This window comes from Ambystoma mexicanum, chromosome 10 (genome assembly GCF_040938575.1).
Source record: "Ambystoma mexicanum isolate Mex_15411 chromosome 10, UKY_AmexF1_1, whole genome shotgun sequence".
NCBI classification, from domain to species: domain Eukaryota; kingdom Metazoa; phylum Chordata; class Amphibia; order Caudata; family Ambystomatidae; genus Ambystoma; species Ambystoma mexicanum.
This window is the reverse complement of record NC_090932.1, coordinates 1,442,557,929-1,442,574,220: the sequence shown is the minus strand read 5'-3', so window position 1 is coordinate 1,442,574,220 and position 16,292 is coordinate 1,442,557,929. Positions and strand designations below refer to the sequence as shown.

The 16,292-nt window shown below is 44.5% G+C and overlaps 1 protein-coding gene across 8 annotated transcripts in view; it reads right to left on the bottom strand.

Annotated features, from left to right (window-relative positions):
- The window catches only part of HECTD4 (HECT domain E3 ubiquitin protein ligase 4), a 4,298,785-nt gene that overhangs the window by 111,796 nt on the left and 4,170,697 nt on the right, over positions 1–16,292 (bottom strand). For all 8 annotated transcript variants that reach the window (XM_069619495.1, XM_069619492.1, XM_069619493.1 and 5 more), the window contains one exon: positions 327–493. In XM_069619495.1, the coding sequence (XP_069475596.1) occupies positions 327–493 (167 nt within the window). The remainder of the gene's footprint in view (positions 1–326; positions 494–16,292) is intronic.

The window sequence follows — 16,292 nt, the reverse complement described above, 5'->3', positions numbered from 1 at the left end:
GTCATTCAATCTAGGTCAGTGTATGATCTCAGCATCCATTTACGCTGGAGCCTTTAGAAATTGGAATATGGTGCTGGAAACAATTTCACATTAAAATGACTGAAGAAGCTTTATTTAGTGCTGTAGACATTTCAGGCAACAGGAATTCTGAGATGGTCTCAAATGAGCATGGTGCCAAGGGTCACACCTTTGCATTTATTTATGTTAAGGCATTGTAGGAGGAGTTGAGGATAATGGCAGGTACCAAATGAGGAAAAAGAAGGAATAACGGAAATACTTTAAAGACACAACAAGGTGGCATGTTAACACTACAAATATTTACTTACACTACAGCAATGTGTCTGCCTCGCGGGCATAGTTCCACCTCTTCACCAGTCATGGTCACATAGGTGAATTTGCAACATGGCTTGTTTGGGCAATCAGGGCTTTCTGTTGCAAGATGCTGAGATACAATTTCAGCACAGAGGGTCTCCAATTCAGTCTCATCATTCAGCTAGAAGAGAAATCAGAAAACATAAATCATTGTTTAGGAAAAGCCTAAGATGTTATAGCGGAAATCCAACTCAAAGTCATGGCAAAGCCCTTTGAAATCATTGAAAGGAAGCAAATAGGAAGGCAGTAAAATGTTTCACAAACATGACAAATGGTTAAAAATAAATCATACCAATAAAATTTGGCATAAATAGATGTATTAACTCGAAATAAATACAGCTGTGAATAGCAGGACTAGTGACGTTTGTACCATTGTACTCTGATTGCTTCAGCAATGCGTCCTGTGTGTGTACAAGGTGGTGCAGGGCACTATATCATAGCAACCTGGAAGCATCAGTGCATGTGCTGCTCCATCTGTACAACCGATCCATTACAAGCCAGACATACTCGATTTTTCCTGGCTTTCATTATCTCTAGCAACCAAATGGATTGACAGTAATAGGCCAAAGGGAAATGAGGGGACTCACGACATGGCCATCTACCATGAGTTGTATATGGGCTCCCCCTATCATAAATGAAATCCAAGATCCGCAACAGTACCAGAAATGGTATGAAGCAGGGCTGGAAAGAGTGGGACATATTATCAAGACCAATGGATGCATATCTATCCAAGACCTCGAAACAGGCCTGCAAACTAGACCCTTGGGCACATTCATGTTCCTGCAACTAAAAGGAGCACCACTGACACTGAAATGGAAGGAGAAACTCCAAAGAGAGCTCATGCCAATGTAGAAAATACTAAGTGAATCCCTCCTAACAAGGGCCTCATATAATACCTGTATAGATCCCTACTGACTGCTAGAGGAAACGGAATCATCGGCCTAAAAAAGAGATGGGAGAAGGACATGGGCCCAATGATGTTAGACCAACTATAGTCTCAAAAGTGCAGATCAGCTCACAAAACCTCAATTTCAGCCCAATATAAACTGCACAGAATAGAATTGCTGCACAGATGGCAGTTGACCCAAAAAGACTCTCCAAAATGTTCAAGCAAACAAGCCCGCAATGTTGGAGAGGATGTGGTGCCCAGGCCGACTACTGGCATATGTGGTGGTCATGCCCTAAAACCCAAGCATACTGGAAAGCGGTACTAGCCTGGATAAGAAAAGTAGATGGTATTGCCAGAGAATGCGACCCTAGACTTGTGCTAGTCGGTTTGGAAAGGCAGGAAGAAGGGTGGAAACGTGCCCCCCATATGACACTTCCTGCCAATAGCAGCGAGGGTCTGTATCACCATAAGCTGGAAATCGCAAAAACTCGTCCATCTGAATCAACCTGGGCCTGGAAAGCTAAAGAACTCTATGAAATGGAGAATATCACAGGGGCCCTCCATGAGATCACCCAAAGTAGAGAAATGGAGTGGATGCCCTTCCTCGATGCCTATAAATGACACAAGATGAAACCGGGGAAATGATCCCCCAAAGACATGTATGCAACTGTTCCCGTGATTAACTCCCGTGACTTGTTTGGTCCCAAGGGGGGGTTAGAGGGGAGGGTGTGGGGGCATATTAGTTGAACCAAAAAATGCACTTGAAAACCGGTTTTCTTTTTTATGTCCGAGCAATGTGAATACAAGACACTTTATAATTCTATACTAAGAAAACGCTCAATAAAATAAATTTAAAAAAAGAATACTACTCGAGTTAGTAGCATTTGAAAACAGCTCTTAGGAACATTCTGAGATGCATGGGCCGCTAGCATCTTTGAGGCCTTCCTGAGTTTGAGTTAGTGAAGGAGGCAAACATACTTGCAGGTCCATACTTAAAGGGCCCTCTGTCTATCAAGATGATGACAGATGCAATCATTTTACAAAGAATTAGGGAAAGGTTAGAAAAAAATATCTCCTGGTCAAACTGCAATCAAAGAGGATCTTGGATTTAAATTAAGGGTGTGTGCCTCAGCAAAACCTCATGTCTCTCATGATTACAAACCCAGGAATAAGTGGCATAAGAGAAAAAGAGAACGCACAGTCAAGAAAATATGTTTGCTGCATTGAAATAAACTCCCCAAATAGCTATTTTGAAGAATAACAAGAAGGTGAAAGTCAAGCAATGTGCGATGGGGATTGGGTCTGTGAAAAAGTCCATGTCTGGCTCTAGGCACCAGCAGATTGGCGACTTAGGCGGCCAGGTGCAATCCTGAACCAGTGGATGTTGTTCCCAGGGGCAGCATAGGGAGGATCCCTTGGTCACCCCAACCTAGTACCCAATCACATGGCTGGGGCAACCACAGGGCCCCAGGTCAGTTTTGGGAGTCTGGACTGTACCCACCCCACCAGCCCACTAGGTCAGGCCAGCCATAAAAGCTATACCCATGCCTAAAACCCCTGTGAAACATTACAGGGCAACACAGGCCCACCCCCTTAACTATCAAAAAAGCCTTTAGCTCTCACAAAGCTCCAGCACTGAAAAAGAGTTTTCCCTTTAAGGGAAACTATTTCCATGCACTTGAGATGAAGTATGGACACTGGTACAGTTTCTCATGACACATAAAAGGAGCCAGGTCCTGGAGTTTACAGGACTGACAGTGAATTCCGGAGATACATGGCTTTCCGTGGTTTTCCAAACACAGAGCTCGTTGAGGAAAATACAATTACGAAAGCATTGTTCCAGGGCATATGATTCTTATGCTGAGGATACAATATTTGAATTCCCCTGCAAGCACACTATCAAAATAGAAGTAGAATATTCTTGTACAGTGTTCTTACAGGGATGAATTCAAACTCTGGAAACACAAATGCCCACAGGTCAGTTTAGATAGCACCAGACATAAGGAAGATAGATTAAGAACCAAGATGACAGACAGGCCAGGCCCCAGACCAAATGAGACCTAGGTCACTCAGACAACAGCCAAACCCAGCCGTCACTGAATTACAAGCAACAAATGCAGAACCTCACTGGGAGTTCCACCCGGGGATGTGGGGGCACAGTATCAATACTGTATAAAAGCACCCAGCCCCAGTTACTCATTGTGAGTTGCAGGAGGTTTGGAGAATTCTGGAGACTGGTGGAAAAATCAGATGCTGGAGAGCGGTGAGGTGACAGTAGTGGAAAGCTGGATGATCAGGGAAGAGCTAAGGTGGTAAGAAAATATTTGATAACATCAGCATAAGAGTGGACAGGAGGAGGTGAAGTAGAACAGGTGTAGAAGGTCGTGACTATATCAGGACATAGGAGTTTTAACATCAGGACATGGGAATTGAAGTCAAGAGGCGGACGTAGCAAGCAGGGTGCATGAAGAGATTGTGAAACCCAAAAGGAAGGAGGAGGTGATAACATCAAAGTTCATAAGTGACACAGAGGCAGTAACTATAGGGGGAGAAAATGATATGGAGGAGATGGGGAGAGGACACCATGAGGAAGAGGTGGTAGTGAAGGTGGTACAGAGGTGGTTGAAAGTGTGCTATCGGCGGCATGAAAGAGATGCCATAGAGGAGAGAAAGCGGTTATCTGGTATAGAATCAAAGACTTACATTTTCACTAACCTGGGCTGACAGAGACTTGCACTGGAGGCAACAGGCAGAGATTGAGGAATCCCCTGTGGGAGTCCTGCTCTCTCTCACTCCCCGGATTGAATATCAGAGAGGATGGAGGCAGAATCCCCAGGGAAACACTCTTGGGGAATAAAACCCTGAATCGCGGTGGCTCTTAAGAACGGAGGGTAGCAGCTTGGACGGTCCCTCTAGGCGAGCTGGAGTGCGAAGAGGATTGGAAACCTTTCTGGGGAACAAGATAGAACAGGTAAATGCCAGGTAAGAAGGATTGAGAGAAAAAGATAGATTTTGGAAGGGAAACGTACGTGTATTCAGAATGTGATCCTCAATGGGATGAGGACGTTCTTGGGAGTCTCCGGATGGCTGGAAGTCTTAGAACTGTGGTGCTGAGTGAACGGATAAGTAAGGGAATGAATGTTAGCAATGGGAGGATTGAATGTACTAAAGTGGACACTAAGTTTAAGGGAACTTACAGACACGGGCGAAACTCCTAACTTGAAACCTATGGTGGAGACGGGATACGGCCTGAGAATAAGCCTGTGGGTATGGGAGGTGGAAAGAAAAGAGGGAAGTTTAGATATCAGAGGAGAATGCAAGTTAGCAATATCAGAAGGAGGAATCCTAGCGGCGAACTTACAGAGCGTCGGTAAGAACAGTAGCGACGCGTATGCTAGTAACACTTCCTTCCTTATCAGGAGTCACGCGAGTAGACGCAGGAACGTAAGATGTGCATGGAACAACTAGACCGCGATCTTCATCACAAGGGACCGTCGCTTTGGGATAATGCATTATAACGTTATGTGCCGTTCTTCCTAATCTCCTTCTTTGCCACCATGACCAACGCTGATAATGTGTAACAGTATGCCCCTTTCTCAGGGGAGGTGAACCCGGCTTTCCGGGGTGGAAGCAATAGAATTTTCTCACCAATTTGGGGGCATGGACCCCTGAAGCATCTTCCCACGTTCTTTCTGAAGGTGAGTATCCTTTCCAATCAATCAAAAACTGAAGATGACCTTGTCTGTATCTTGAATCACAGATATTGGCCACTTCGTATTCCGGACCTGTCTCAGTGTTCACTGGCGGGGGTGTGACAGAGGAGTTCTAGCAAAGCGTCCGGAACGGATAACTTAATCTGTGAGACATGAAAAATCGGGTGAATTTGAGACCAGGAATGAGGTAGCTCTAATCGCACCGCTGATGCTCCTACTAGGGAGAGGATCTTAAAAAGGTCCAAAAAAATCAAGGAGACAATTTGGAAGGAACCAGATGTTTGGGGAGAAAACGAGAAGCTAACCAAACCAAGTCTCCCTTCTGAAGTGGAGGTATCTTTCTGCAATGATGATCAGCATATCGCTTAGCCCGATCCTGGGCTGCTTTCAAGGATTGGCGAGCCAGACGATGACCTTTCTGAATGTCGCAAATCATGCAGTCGACTCCCGGGCATTGTGAAGAAGGAGGCAGGATGGAGGGTAAAATGGATGGGTGATAACCATAGGAGCAGTAGAACGGGGTTGAGTTCAATGCAGAATGATATGCATTGTTGTACGTAAATTCTGCTAGAGGAAGTAACTGCATCCAATTATCCTGGGCTGCAGATACAAAACACTGAAGAAACCCTTCAAACGTTTGGTTTAAACGCTCAGTTTGACCGTTGGTCTGCGGGTGATATCCGGAACTGAGAGACTTCTTTATTCCCAATTCTCGACACAGATATTTCCAGAAATTAGAAGTGTATTGGGACCCACAATCTGAAACAATAGTATCTGGAAGTCCATGCTTGGACAGGATTTCTGTCAAGAACACTCTTGCCATCTGCTCTGCACCAGGAATCTTGGTGAGAGGTGTAAAGTGGGGCAATTTAGTAAGGTAGTCGATGGTTACCATAATAGTGGTGTGTTGAGACGAAAGAGGGAGATCAACAATAAAATCCGTAGAAATAAATTTCCATGGTTGATCCGGGATAGGCATACGGGATAGTAAGCCGTAAGATGGAACATGAGGAGTCTTGGACTGCTGACACACCACACAGGCGGAAACATAATCACGGACGTCAGAACTTACTGTAGGCCACCAGAAATGTCTAGAGATGAGTTCCAAGGTGTTTCGATAGCCACGATGTCCAGCCGCTCTGGAGTCATGGCACATCTTTAGTACCTCCTTTTGTAAAGAGGCTGAGGGAATCAGGACTTGAGCTTTATGGAAGTAACAGCCTTGAGTCAATTTAAGCGGATGTTGGCTCGCTATTTCTTCACATGTCTGTCGGTTCTGTGACGTTGCCAGTTTCAGCTCCTGAAGAAAGTTGGTTGTCATTGCTATGAATCTAGCTTTAGCGAATAAAGATTCTGGAGTGAATCGATGAGGAGAGAAATCTTTACGTGACAGGGCATCTGCACGGAGGTTTCTGTTTCCCGGGAGGTATGCAAACTCAATTCTGAATGGCAAGAAAAAATGGGCCCATCTCGCTTGTCTGCTGTTGGTAGTATGTGCTTGCTGCAGTACTTTGAGATTCTGGTGATCCGTGCGTACTTCGACCGGGTATCTTGTTCCCAATAGCAAATGCCTCCACTCTTCAAAGGCTCTTTTAATAGCCAATGACTCCTTTTCAATGACAGAATAATTCTCTTCTGAATGATTAAACGTCTTGGATAGATATGCTGCTGGTTTCTCGTCTCCCTGTTCGTTCCTTTGCAGTAAAACCGCTCCCAATGCATGATGTGAGGCATCTGTCTCCACAATAAAAGGTCGATCTTGACCCGGGAGAAGACAGTACCTCAGCGGAAGTAAAAAGGCGTTTTAGCTTTTCAAAGGCTTTCTGTGCCTCTTCATCCCAACCGAAGATACCCCTTTCTTTAGGAGCCTTGTGATGGGTCGAACAGTTTCAGAGAAGCAGGGAATTAATTTGCGATAGAAGTTTGTGAAACCCAGAAATCTCTGGATTTCTTTGATGGACGATGGAGAAGGCCACTCCAAAACTGATGTACTTTTCTAGGATCCATAGAAATCCCTTGTGGAGACAGGACAGACCCTAAATATGTTAACTTGACTTTGATGGAATTCGCATTTTTCTGGCTTGCAGTATAGCTGGTTCTCTTGAAGGCAAGCTAACATGAGATTGACATGATGGATGTGTTCTTCTTTGTCCTTAGAAAAGATTAAAATATCATTGAGATATATGATGACAAAGTGAAGAAGGATATCTGCGAATAGATGGTCCATGAATCTTTGAAAGATTGCCGGTGCGTTGACCAGTCCAAAGGGCATAACATGATACTGGTAGTGCCCAAAAGGGGTTTGAAAAGCTGTTTTCCACTCATCCCCGGGGTAATTCTAATAAGATGATAGGCTCCTCTGAGGTCCAGCTTAGTATAGAATGAGGCTCCTCGAACAGCTTCCAGGATATCAGGAATCAACGGCATGGGATACTTGTCTGGAATAGTAATCCTGTTTAAGCCGCTATAATCTATGCAGGGTCGTAATTCTTCTGAATCTTTTTTCGGGATAAAGAACAATGAAGCTCCAGCAGGAGAAGTGGATTCTGAAATTAGACCATTTTGGATATTTTACTGAAGGTACTCCTTCAGAACTGCCTTTTCTTTCTGGGAAAGCACATACATGCGTCCGAAAGGAATTGGCTGATCGGGCATTAGATCGATGTGGCAGTCGTCTCTGCGATGTGGTGGAAGAGTGGGAAATTTGGGAGTAGAGAAAACAGAATGACAGTGCTGATGTCATTCAGGAATCTTACTGATGTGGCTAATGGACGGAACTTTCTGGCAACTTTCCATCTCCGACGGGATATGTACTCCTACTGAAGAACCGGACAAACAATGAGAGGTGCAGTATTTGGATCCCAAAAAGAGAGCACTGGCTGACCAATTGATGAAGGGATTATGTAATCTCAACCACGATAGTCCCAAGATTACGGGAAAATGGACAGTTCTGATAAGGTCAAATTCTATGGTTTCCTGGTGAGTCCTAACCAGAACATTTAAAGGTACTGCGCGTTCTCGAATGGGACCCGAACACAAAGGAGTCCCGTCAACCCCTTGAATAGGAGTTAGCAGTGGTTTGGATACTCTAGGGATCCCTTTACTGGATGCCCATTCGTCATCCAAGAAGTTCCCCGCCACCCCACAATCAAGGTGGTACTAAGGGGCAGTCTCTTAGAATGTGTACCGATGATCCACAATACATACACAGTCCTAAATTCTTTCTCCTCTCCATTTCTGTGCTAGATAAAGGATCTTTCATAGTCCCAATCTGCATGGGCTCTTCCGTAGAAATAGGTTTATTATTCCTGGGGAGAAACTCCAAATGAGCTTGAGGACTCTTACTCTTCTTCCATTCATGATGGCGTTCTTGCACCCAGTAATTTATCTGCATGGTAATCGAGATCATTTCTGCCAAATTTGTTGGTCTAGGAATCTTTGTGACCTCATCCTTGAGCTCTTCAGACAGTCCTTTCCTAAATAAAGTGATAAGACCATCATCCGGCCATCCCGTCTCAGAGGACAATTGTTTAAAGAGTGTGATATAAGAGATAAGATCCTTAGATCCCTGTCTCAAATCTAGTAGTCTTTCTTGTATCTTGTAAAGATACCGAAATTTCTTTTCGACCAAACATGGTTTTCAGACCTTTTATGAAAGCAGGATAGGAATCAAGAATAACATTTCCTGACGTAACCAAAGGGGTAGCCCATGCTAATGCTGGACCCGATAAATGGGAGATCACAAATCCCACCTGATCTTTCTCTGTGGGAAAGAATCTGGGCTTAAACGTAAACTGAAAAGTACAGCTTTCCAGAAACTCTTTCAGCTTAAGCGGGTTCCCATCAAACTTTTCCGTGTGAAAAGTTGACGGTGGAGTTTCAGAAAAGGCACGACCTATCTGCTGTTTCAATTGTGCATTGTTTTGTCTTAGGGTCTGCATCTCTAGCGACATGGACTGCATTGCAGCCATGAGTTGTTGCATCTGTTGTTCCATAGCTAATCGCCGTCTGCCCGGTATAACAATACCTATGGCATTGCTATCTGTTATCTGGTATAGAATCAAAGACTTAAATTTTCACTAACCTGGGCAGACAGCGACTTGTACTGGAGGCAACAGGCAGAGACTGAGAAATCCCCCGTGGGAGTCCTGCTCTCTCTCACTCCCTGGATTGAATATCAGAGAGGAGAGAAGCAGGATCCCCAGGGAAACACTCTTGGGGAATAAAACCCTGAATCGCGGTGGCTCTTCGGAACAGAGGGTAGCAGCTTGGACAGTCCCTCTAGGCGAGCTGGAGTGCGAAGAGGATTGGAAACCTTTCCGGGGAACAAGATAGAACAGGTAAATGCCAGGTAGGAAGGAGTGAGAGAAAAAGAGAGGTTTTGGAAGGGAAACGTACATGGTATTCAGAATGTGATCCTCAATGGGATGAGGACGCTCTTGGTAGTCTCCGGATGGCTGGAAGCAACTGTGGTGCTGAGTGAACGGATAAGTAAGGGAATGAATGTTAGCAATGGGAGGATTGAATGTACTAAAGAGGACACTAAGTTTAAGGGAACTTACAGACACGGGCGAAACTCCTAACTTGAAACCAATGGTGGAGACGGGATACGGCCTGAGAATAAGCCTCTGGGTATGGGAGGTGGAAAGAAAAGAGGGAAGTTTAGATATCAGAGGAGAATGCAAGTTAGCAATATCAGAAGGAGGAATCCTAGCGGCGAACTTACGGAGCGTCGGTAAGAACAGTAGCAACGCTTATGCTAGTAACACTTCCTTCATTATCAGGAGTCACGTGAGTAGATGCAGGAACGTAAGATGTGCGTGGAACAACTAGACCACGGTCTTCCTCACAAGGGACCGTCGCTTTGGGAGCCTGCATTATAGCATTATGTGCCGTTCTTCCTAATCTCCTTCTTTGCTACCATGACCAACGCTGATAATGTGTAACAAAAGCCTCTTGAGGGTTAGAAAAAACAGGGAGACCAGGTGGTAATATCTCCAGAAGTGGAAGAGAAAACATCAGGTGTCAAAGGAAGAACTGAGGATAGAGTGAGAACCCCACAATTAGATAGCCAGAGTAGGAAGGTTTTGGTAGGCCTGGTCAGCCATATGCAGGACCAGGCTTGGGGAGGAGAAACGTAACAGGGTACGGGAGACAATTGGGAAATCAGAGAGGTGCAGGAAGAGAAATTGGGATGAAGCACAAGCCAGGCCACACTCATAGGCACACTGTAACTCTCCCTGCCAGACAGGTCCAAATGGCCTAGCTATTATGAAGACTTTAAGGCCCAAGTGAATAGTGGAATATGGGACCCTGGAAAGCATGAATCTAGATCCGACAGAGCAGAAGGATTCAGTTAATCCTAAAGCCTGCAAAACTAGAGAGGGGTGCGACCACCCCTCAGAAACTGTTCAGACTAAGACTTCTGAGCCAAAGGCCATGGAACCCACAGCAAGAGACCCAATCCCATTTCACAAAAACCACCTTGACCTTCATTAGCTTGGAAAAGATCCAGTTTCCATTTGAGCTGCCCATGGCAAACCAAATATGCTATTGGCATCCTCCTTGGACCTAGATGTAGCCCAGTGACAAGTCACAGACATGGCATTGTAATCTAACTGAACACATCCCATCCATTCTCTTTAGCTTTGCTAAAGTACCATTGAGAGAGGATACCAAGATGTGGGCCCCGGGTCCGCCTGTAACTAGAGCAGGGGTCTGAACCTTTGATTCTCCAGATGCGTTCGAATATAATACCAATTGGAGCTAGCCAGCATAGTTAATGGTGAGGGATCATGGGAGTTGTAGTCCAAAACCTCTGGAAAGTTGCAGGTTGCCCGACCCCTGGCCAGAGTCACAAGCTACACATCGCTCAAGATGATGCAATTCGGGCTGGACTACTCTTAAGGGGTGGTAATAAACCCAATTTGCATATGTTTTTCACCTTCTGTAATAGCACAGCAGGCTGTAAAAATAAAATGGTGTTGCAGGTTGCCCAGAGCGAAGCCAGCTGTTCGGATTCATCCAAAACCAACCATCCATCCACCACTAAATTTCTCCTGCCCGTTCCACATTGAGGGTGATTGCTATGTATAGAAAGCAGGAAATAGGCAGATAAGCATGGCCAAGTAAGTAGTCATAGTGGCTTACACTGGTAGTCTTTGCATTGACTTCCTCCAGACTCAAGCAACACCCTTGCAGGATGCATTGAAAAGGTAGTCTGTTGCGAGTATGGTGCTACAGGCTTCACCCAGCTATTCACCTTAGGTTTCACACGCCTCAGCCCTATTTTATCCTTTTTCTGTATACAGTTTATGAAAAATCTTTGCAAAACAACCTATGCATATTATCACAAAAACATACAAAAATTATTCATTTTTATTTTACATCCAATAAATATATAATAACACTTCATATAAAACATCAAGAAGTGCAAGAGAGAAAAACGAAATTCATTCCAAAATGTAAATATGAGGGATTACATTTGTCACCAAAACTCTCGCAATGAATCAGATAGCAGCAATTTGGAGGGCTATAGAGTGTGAATTTAAAATTGTGTAAAAGTTGCAAGTAGCATGGACAAATCGATCAACATATTCTTCTCTTAAAAGCATTAAATGTGGGAATTCTAAAAGCCGGTGCTTTAGAGTTTCTGGTTCTGGTTTTTACAATATCTACAGAGTCTTAATGTCTATTCCCACTTGCCTCTAATGCCCTGTATCTCCCTAGCAGACGAGTTTGAATCTTAACCTCATTAAAGTGGATCTCCATTGTCCAGAGGCGAGGGTGTTTAAATAATTGGGCAATGAGTTTAATCTTTTCTCTTCATAGTGAAGATGAGACTATAACATATATGTTTTTTCCCAGTAGATGTTGCAATCCAATCTTTCAGCAAAAACTTTTTCCTAAACGGCTTATCAAGCAATTCTTAGCACCAATTATTTTGCAAAAGAATCAAACACTGCGATATCAGATTATTAAGAGCAATACAAGAACCTACCTCTGCCAGGTTTTGCTCATCTCAGAATAAAGAGTGAAATGGAGGAGACAACACTTTTAAAAGCAACGAGTCTCTTCCAATCCACCCTCACTTGAATGGAAGTAAGCACCAATTCAAATTGAATAATAATTGCAATGGGAACCTCTTGTGGCAGGATCAAAAAATGTATGCTATAGTTTTCCTTCCATGTTGGACCATGGAAATGTAAGTTCCACTACGTACAACAGAGCTGGTATCGTGTTAACCAAATATAAATTCAAAATTGGTTTGATGGAGAATTTACCCTATTTATTTTTTCTTCTTGACCAGTAAGCCACAATGCGAGGGGCCATATCTTTTAAGTCATTACTGATTGTATTTTTTTCTTTAATGGAGAAACCCAAATATTTCCTGTTAGGAACCTCCTCTAATTTCACATCATTAATGAACCATTCAAATTCGCTAGATTGATTTCTTGCTCTGATGTTCAGGTGGAAAGTTATAATATTGGTTTTTATGTGGATTGACTTCTAAATCCATTTCATTGGTAAAAACTAAAATGGAATTTACCGATCTCTGCAGCCCAATCAATGTCAAATTCAAAAAGATAAATCATCTGCATATGCAAGATATTGAATTCTAATCTTCCCTATATGAGGGGGGATAAGCATCACTCTCCTTTAAAATATGTCTTCATTAAGTGTTTTTGAGGTCAACAAGGTGCATAAACATATCAGCAATTTTTAAACAGTCTCTGGTCCCCTTTTGTGAAGGAACTTTATTATTTCTCCCCATTGAATGTCTTGGGTCTGGGCAGGGCCATTTCAGCCAAGGTTCCTCTTTATTCCCTTTCCCTCCTCCCACCCCCTGCGGGGCCCGATGGGTTGAGTCTGTTATTGGTCCAAACAGGAATTAATGTTGTCAAAGGAGGTTGTTATGGTCCTCTTAATTTGTCGAATCACTGTACACATTGAGGAACAGCAGCCATTCCATTTCTCTTGTTGGGGTTAGGTCACGAAGAGTCCCTGTGATGTTCTCCATTTCGTAGATCTCTTTGGCTTTCTGAGACTACATTTATTCTGGCGGCAGCACCTCTGCTTTCCATCTTATTGTGAGGAACATTCTTGCGGCTAGAAGTAGGTAGTGAGGCATGTGTGGAAGCCGCACCCATCGATCTTCTATTTTCTCGAGCCCAAAGAAGCCCAGCCAGGGGTCCAGTTGGCACTCGACTCCTTCTACCTTCTTGATACATGCCAGGACTTCTTTCCAGTATGCTTGTGTTTTCGGGCATGGCCACCACATGTGCCAAAAGGCTGCCTGTTCGCCACATCCTTTCCAGCATAGTGGACTTGTCCCTCTGAACATTTTGGAAAGGTGTTTGGGTTCGTACTGCCATCTGTAGTGCAATTTGAGTCCATGAAGCTTCTATTGGCAAGAGTTAGAGGTTTTATGGGCATTTTTGCAGAGCCTTTTCCAAAGATCTTTGTGGATAGGGCCACCCAGGTTTTCTTCCCATCTCCTTCTGTGATGTTCACTGGTGCCAGATGCCTTGTCCAGGAGCGTCTGGTATAACTGTGAAATAAGGCTTTTGTTGTAGTGGTCTTGCTGAGTATTCCTTCCATTGGAAGTAGCTCCCTCTGCAAGCTGTCCTTCCAGTGTGGGGACATCAGTACCCCCTTTAGCCGCAGGAACTGCAAGATGGGGATGGGTTTAAGCTTCAAACCTTGCTCGAGCTGTTGAGGGGATAGGCACGATTCCCCTTTTATGATCTGACCGACTCTTTCTAGGCCTGCTTCGTACCAGTTTTGAAAGCGTTGGGGTTTAAGAATTCTGGTTCTGATTGGTGGAGCCCAGATGTGGCTCATTGGGAAGGCCATGTTGTGTGATCTTTCATTTCCCTTTTGTTCCACCACAATTTCAGGACGGAGCCTAGTACCTTGTGGTTTATCGCCTTGCTTGGGAATGAGAACCTTGGAGCCCAGAGCCATTCACCCAGTGTCACCGGCCTAAGTATGTAGTTCTCCAGGTCAACCCATTGCTTGCCCTTGTATCACCTGAGATGTGGGATGAGGGCTCTGAGTTGGTCTGCCCGGTAATAAATATAGCAGTCTGGAAGCCCCACTCCCCCTTCTTCTTTTCTCTGCACCAGAGTGTTGTGGGCAATCCTCTGTTTTTCCCCTGCCATAGGAACTTGCAGAGCTTAAGTTTGAGCGTGGTGAAATGGGCCTTCAGGATTTCTATTGGGAGCATTTGGTAGTAGTAGAAAACCCCGGGTAAGATCACCATCTTGATCGCGTTAAGGCGTCCCAACCAGGAGATTGTTAATTTCCCCATCTGCTCAATTCCTTGGTTAGCTCCTGGGTAAGCCGGGGTAAGTTGGCATCGCAGAGGTCATTTGCGTCTTTCACAATATCGATTCCTAGATATTTCAAGGTTTTTGTTGCAATTGGGATTCCCAGGCTAGCCAGTCCCCTTTCTGGAGCATCCCTGAGACCAGAGTAAGGGAAGATGATGGATTTCCCCATGTTGATTTTTAGGCCTGCCCATTGCCCATATTTTTTTTATTGTCTGGAGGTCTATGGGTATGGAGGCCATCGAGTTGGAGATGTAAAGTAGCATGTCATCTGTAAACATTCCTAGCTCGTATTCTTGGGACCCAATCTTTTTTCCCTCTATTCCTGGGTTCTTTCTAATCCCGTTCCCCACAGGTTTTATGGATAGGGCATATAAGAGGGTGGAGAGCAGGCAACCTTGTCTGGTTCCTCTTGTGAGGCTGAATTCTCTAGAAGCTTTCCCACTGACCACCACCCTTGCTTTTGGCTTATCGTATATTGCTAGTATCCCTGTGAGAAATCTCTCCCCGAATCCTCCTTTCTTCAGTGTGGCCCAGAGAAACTCCCTTTCGACTCTATCAAAGGCCTTCTCATAGTCTAAATTCACCAGGACGCGACTTCCCCTTTCCGCTCTTGAGGGCTCCATTATGTCAAGGGTTTTGCGCATGGCATCTGCACCCTGTCTGCCTTTTATAAAACCTATTTGGTCGGGTGGATTAGTCGGGGGAGGGTGTCTCTTGTGTAGACCTTTGCATCCATGTTTAGGAAAGATATAGGGCAGTATGATTTACAGCTGGTGGAGTCTTTACTGCTTTTCGGGATAAGCACTATATGTGCTTTGGTGAATGAGTTGGGTGCCCTTCCCATTTCCTGTATATAATTAAATAGTCTGGTCATATGTGAGGCTAGTGTGTTTGTGAAAGTTTTATAGAAAGCCACTGTGTAGCCGTCCACCCCTGGAGCTCCCTCTGGGGACAATCTCTTTATTGCTGCTTTTGTTTCTTCTGGGGTAAACGAGGCCTCCACAGTGTCTCTTTCTTCTGGGGTTAGGCATGTTAGCCCCGCAGCTTCAATGTAATTGTTCATCACTGGCCTAGGTCCTGTCTCCTCACTGTGGTAGAGCTTTTCATAATATTGGGCAAAGTGGTTCGCTATTTCCGCTGGAGCGGAAGCACTTTGACTTTCCTCCCTGTGGATTTTGTTGATCCATCTCTCTGCTCTTTGCGCCCTTTAAGCTAACATCCTGAAGGCTTTAACCCCCTTTACATAAAATGTTTGCTTCAGGAATTTCAATGTTCGTACTGTGTCCCCCATTCCCACCGCTTTCAATAATTCCCTTTTCTGTTTTAGCGCCTTTACCTCTATGTCCCAATAAACCCCTTTGGAATGTAATTTGTTTTCTAATTGCTTTATTTCCTTTCTCAACTTATCTTCCTGTAGTCTGCGCTCTCCTTTCTTCTGTGCTCCCACTCTCATCAAGGCCCTCTCCATGTTGCTTTCCCAGCCTCCCATAGTGTGGTTTTCTCCTACTTCCACATTGTAATTATTTTGGAAATACACTTCTATCTCTCTAGTGAGTTCCTTGGCAAATACCTTGTCCCTCCACAGCTGATCGCTGCACCGTAACCTAGAGTCTGCTCTATTCATGCCTTCCATCACAAGGTCCATGTTGACCATGTTGTGGTCAGACCAGCCCACTACTCGGATTTTGCTATTTAAAATTCTGTGTATTCTATTTATTAGCAGATAGTCTATTCTGGTGAAGGTCTTGTGGGCGCTTGAAAAAATGGTGTATCCCTTTGAGCTCGGCTGGAGTGACCTCCATACATCCAGTAGATCTCCATTTTCTAGGCTCTTTTGGAATTTACTTCCTCTACCCTGCGCACCCCTCTGTATACATTTTTTGTTATCTGCCGATCGGGATGTGATTCAGCCCATGCATTGAAGCCCCCCCCCACTTGGAGTAGCCCTGTACTCGTAGCTAATATAGTGTTGAGGGCTTCTCT